The sequence below is a fragment of the Trachymyrmex cornetzi genome, unplaced genomic scaffold (assembly GCF_001594075.2).
Source record: "Trachymyrmex cornetzi isolate Tcor2-1 unplaced genomic scaffold, Tcor1.1 scaffold840, whole genome shotgun sequence".
In the NCBI taxonomy this organism is placed as follows: domain Eukaryota; kingdom Metazoa; phylum Arthropoda; class Insecta; order Hymenoptera; family Formicidae; genus Trachymyrmex; species Trachymyrmex cornetzi.
In genome coordinates, this window is record NW_017300181.1 from 561,444 (window position 1) to 566,241 (window position 4,798).

Sequence of the window (4,798 nt, forward strand, 5' to 3'; positions counted from 1 at the left end):
GCAGCCTCAAGGAAAATTATGTCATGTTATCAACTGCAGTGGTTAATACGTTTGATTCAGCGGGAAATAAAACTTCTTGTAAGGCATTGTTGGACAATGGTTCCCAAGCAAATTTGATTACACGTGAATTTCTATCTCAGTTGCGTTTAAAAACCAGGCAACAAAACATGTCTATAGTTGGAATAAACCAATTAGTGAGTAACGCAAACGACATAGTCACTATTAAAATTCAATCTCGCATAAACAATTTCCAATTAACTATTGATTGTATAGTAACAGAAAATATTACTGATTTAGTTCCTATGAGGCATTTAAACAAACTATCTATGAACATACCAAAAAACATTAAACTTGCCGATCCTCAGTTTAATGGCCTTCATCGATTCAATTGTTGCTCGGGGCTGATGTTTTCTGGCGAATTTTGTGCATCGGCCAAATAAAATCGTCTGTCAACAATCCAACCATACAAAAAACACATTTCGGTTGGATACTAGCAGGTTCCATCAATAACAGATATATAAAGGGTGGTGCCGTGGCCTCGATAAATATTTGCTCGACAATTTCCGACATGTCAACTAGTGATCTTGAACAATGCCTAACGAAATTCTGGGATTTTGAACACAATATTTCAGATCAAACCCTTTGGTCACCGAATGACCATGAATGCGAGGAACATTTCTTGCGAACTATTAAACAAAACAGCGAAGGTAGATTTATTGTTACATTGCCAATCAAGACTGCACAATCTAAACAGCTTGGTGAATCCAAAAATATAGCTCTAAAAAGATTTCGTAATTTAGAAAAACGTTTTAAACATAATGATCAATTAAAAATTGAGTATACGTCATTTATGCAAGAGTATTTCAATTTAGGACATATGCAATTGGTGGACGATTCTACTTATAACAATAAAACTTCATTTTATTTACCACACCATTGTGTGTTCAAGGCATCCGGCATACACTCCAAGTTGAGAGTAGTTTTTGATGGATCTTGCAAATCAGATACTGGGGTATCTTTGAATGATATTTTAATGGTAGGCCCGGTCGTTCAATCGGACTTATTTTCGTTACTAGCAAGATTTTGGTCATTCAAATATGTTTTTACTGCTGACGTAGTAAAAATGTATAGGCAGATACTCGTGGATCCGACGCAAACATCGTTGCAATCCATATTATGGCGAGAGAATGTTGACGATCCTGTATCTACTTATCAATTAACAACTGTAACATATGGCTCTGTCTCTGCTCCATATTTGGCAACTAGATGTTTGAAATATCTAGCGGAACTGCATCAAAGGGATTTTCCTGAAGGTGCACGGGCTATAATCAATGATGTTTATGTTGACGATTTGTTGACAGGCGCACATTCGTTGGCCGATGCAAGCGCCAAACGTAATCAAATTATTGAAATCATGTCAAAGGGTTGCTTCACGCTGGACAAATGGTTCTCCAACTGTATTGAGCTTTTAGAAGGAATCTCTAATAACAAAACGCAAGATTGTGTTTCTATAAATGAAAATTACGAAACTCGTATACTCGGTTTACAATGGAATCCATATGATGATTCTTTTCGGTATACATTCGATGTAGGGAGCATGCATTCAAATATAATGAAGAGGAATATGCTATCTGAGATCTCTCGATTGTTTGATCCACTAGGATGGGTCGCCCCAATCATTCTTCTAGCCAAGTTAATGATTCAAGAGTTATGGAAATTACAATTGCATTGGGATGCTTCGGTTCCCGCCGACATGCATTCATCTTGGCTGGAGTACAAAAAACAAATGCCAAAGTTATCAGAATTACGTATTCCACGAATGATTGGTGTAACTCTTGAAACATTAGAAATTCAATTCCATGGTTTTGCAGATGCCAGTCAACATGCCTATGGTGCATGCTGTTACATACGAACATGCGACACCCAAATGCAATTTCAAACGCGTCTCTTAGCATCTAAATCGCGAGTCGCATCGACAAAGGAAATTTCGTTACCGCGTCTAGAATTGTGTGCAGCTCTTTTGCTAGCTCAACTGCAAGACAAATTGTTAAAGTCAATTGATATCCAACCGTACAAAATATTTCTTTGGACCGACTCCACTATCACCTTATCGTGGATTAGAGCACGTTCACGCAGATTTTCAGTATTCGTTTCTAATCATATCGGTGAAATCCAAAGATTAACTGAAGTAACTAGCTGGCATCACGTCTCTTCAAAACATAATCCCGCGGACATAATTTCTCGTGGGGCGAAGCCTCAGGAATTAATAAATTCACGTTTGTGGTGGAACGGTCCAGAGTGATTGGAGGTAGCTGAGAGTGACTGGCCTGATCAACAACCACAATATCTAGAAATTTTACCTGAGCAGTTAAAGGTCAAAATACATGTGGTAAGACAAGAATCAGATGTGCTGGAGGAGTTAATTGTCAAATATTCCAGTTTTGACAAACTGGTGCGAGTGATCTCATACATATTCCAATTCATTAATAACTGCAGAAATCCGTTTGACAAGCGTGTGAGCACTGTAAATGAGCAGAATCACGAGCATGCACTGCAGGTGTTGTGTAAATACATACAGCAGCGATGTTTTAGCCAAGAGATTCACGATCTGACACATGTCGGAACTGTTTCCAATACGAGCAAAATTTTGTCACTAAACCCACTTTTAGATCAATACGGGGTATTAAGAGTAGGTGGTAGACTAAAACATGCTGATTTAGATTATAAGGCTAAGCATCCAATTTTGTTACCTAAGAATCATACAATCACGAAACTTATTATACACAACAAACACGTAAAAAACTTACATGCGGGAGTCCAAGCAACAATATATGCAGTTCGAAATAAATTTTGGCCAATTTCGGTTAAGGTGACAGCTCGAAATGTCATAAAGAAATGCATAACGTGCTTCAAGCTCAAGCCTGGCAGGTCCCAAGTTATTATGAGTGATCTCTCTAGTGCCCGAGTAAGTCTTTCACATCCATTTGCGCACACAGGCTTAGATTTCGGTGGTCCGTTTATTATAAGAGAACATAAGCGTAGAAATGCTAAACTAATTAAGGCATACATTTGTATTTTTGTATGTTTTGCTACTAAGGCTGTCCACATAGAGCTTGTGGCTGATTTGTCTTCAGACGCCTTTTTAGGTGCACTTAAAAAGTTCATGGCCCGAAGGAGCAAGGTAATTTGTTTATATTCTGACAATGCTACGAATTTTGTAGGAGCAGCACGAGAAATTAGTGATCTTCATAAGCTATTTTGCGAAGAACAAACGAAGCGCAGATTGAACAATTTTTTCACAGAAATGCAAATTCAATGGCAAATGATACCACCTAACGCTCCGCATTTTGGCGGACTTTGGGAAGCAGCCATCAAATCGGCGAAATATCACATGAAGAGGATAATCGGCAATACATCGCTTAACTACGACGAGATGTCCACTGTCATCGCAGAAATTGAAGCCATCTTGAATTCACGTCCTATAAGCCCAATGTCTGATGATCCCAACGATATACAAGCCTTAACACCTGGGCATTTTCTTATTGGACAACCCGTAAATAGTTATGCTTACTCAGATCTTGAGAATATTAAAATAAATCAGCTAAGCCGATGGCAACTGGTAGAGCGTTTGCGACAGCATTTTTGGCAACGGTGGCGAAATGAATATCTCAACACCTTGCAAGGACGTACAAAATGGAAGATGGATAAAGGTGATCCCTTAAGACGGGCCAATTAGTCATAGTTCAGCAACTAGGATTGATGCCGCTCCAATGGCTGTTGGGTCGTGTACTGCGTGTTAACGTGAGTTCTGATAATAAGGTCAGATCAGTTGAAATTCAGACTAAAAATGGAACAATTACTCGGCCACTAACAAGATTAGCTATTTTACCTTTAGATACGTAAGATAATATTTTCTATTATATACTTTGTTACCTGCGTTATAACATAAATTTATAAAACACATTTATAATATACATTGTCATATTAGTTTGCCAGATTGCCACTCAATTTTTAGTCATAATATTCATCTTATATTTCATTTTATGTTCACGACCGCCCGATTTTATCGGACTGCATCAAACAGTTGTATTTTATTTGTTGAAACCAGAAGGTTTCAAGGCGGGCAGTGTTACGTATTCTATGGCGATCCTTCTTTCGGTAATTGCTACCTTAGTTTACGTTGATACGTCGCATGGCGCTAGCGTCGATGGCACTAGGGAGAGCGTGTGGCGCACCGGGCCTCGGGAGATAGATAGGCACTTTTTTAAACTTTCCTTCTTGTTGATCACAAGACACGTTGCGAACATTGTACATCCTGCGTACTCAACTTAAGATAGTGATCAAAATAAACGCATTCCTTTCTTACGAAGTGTGTGTTAGTCATTGCACCAAACTAAATAACGGATATACATATTGCATGGTATCCGTCCGTCGTTTTCATGAACGGCAAAACCTTAACATTGTCAAACAGACAATTATGGAAGTCCAGCAACTCTTGCAGGGTAGGAGGGGGGTGAAAGTCGGCGGTAAGAGTCGTACGCCCCTAAAGCAAGGATGGAGGGGGGTGAAAGTTGCTTCGTGTTGAAAGTCAAAACCTATGTAGAATAGTATTTAATATTGCATATATAGCAGAAATGATACGTCATTTTTCAAACTTCTTTTGTTAATAACTTTTTAACCAATAACGATCCAAAAAAATTTTTTCCTGCTTTACTCTGCATACATGGTTTTCGATACATGGTTTAATTAGGGTTAGGTTATTACACACTCATGAGTATATAAAAACCTAACTCTAATC

At 38.4% G+C, this 4,798-nt stretch overlaps 1 protein-coding gene across 1 annotated transcript; it reads left to right on the top strand.

Annotated features, from left to right (window-relative positions):
- Positions 1-568: 568 nt before the first annotated feature.
- Positions 569-3,736, top strand: LOC108769021 (uncharacterized). The gene is made up of 2 exons (XM_018519750.1): positions 569-2,188; positions 2,369-3,736. Exons 1-2 carry the CDS (start codon positions 569-571, stop codon positions 3,734-3,736), a joined length of 2,988 nt encoding a protein of 995 aa, XP_018375252.1.
- Positions 3,737-4,798: the final 1,062 nt, after the last annotated feature.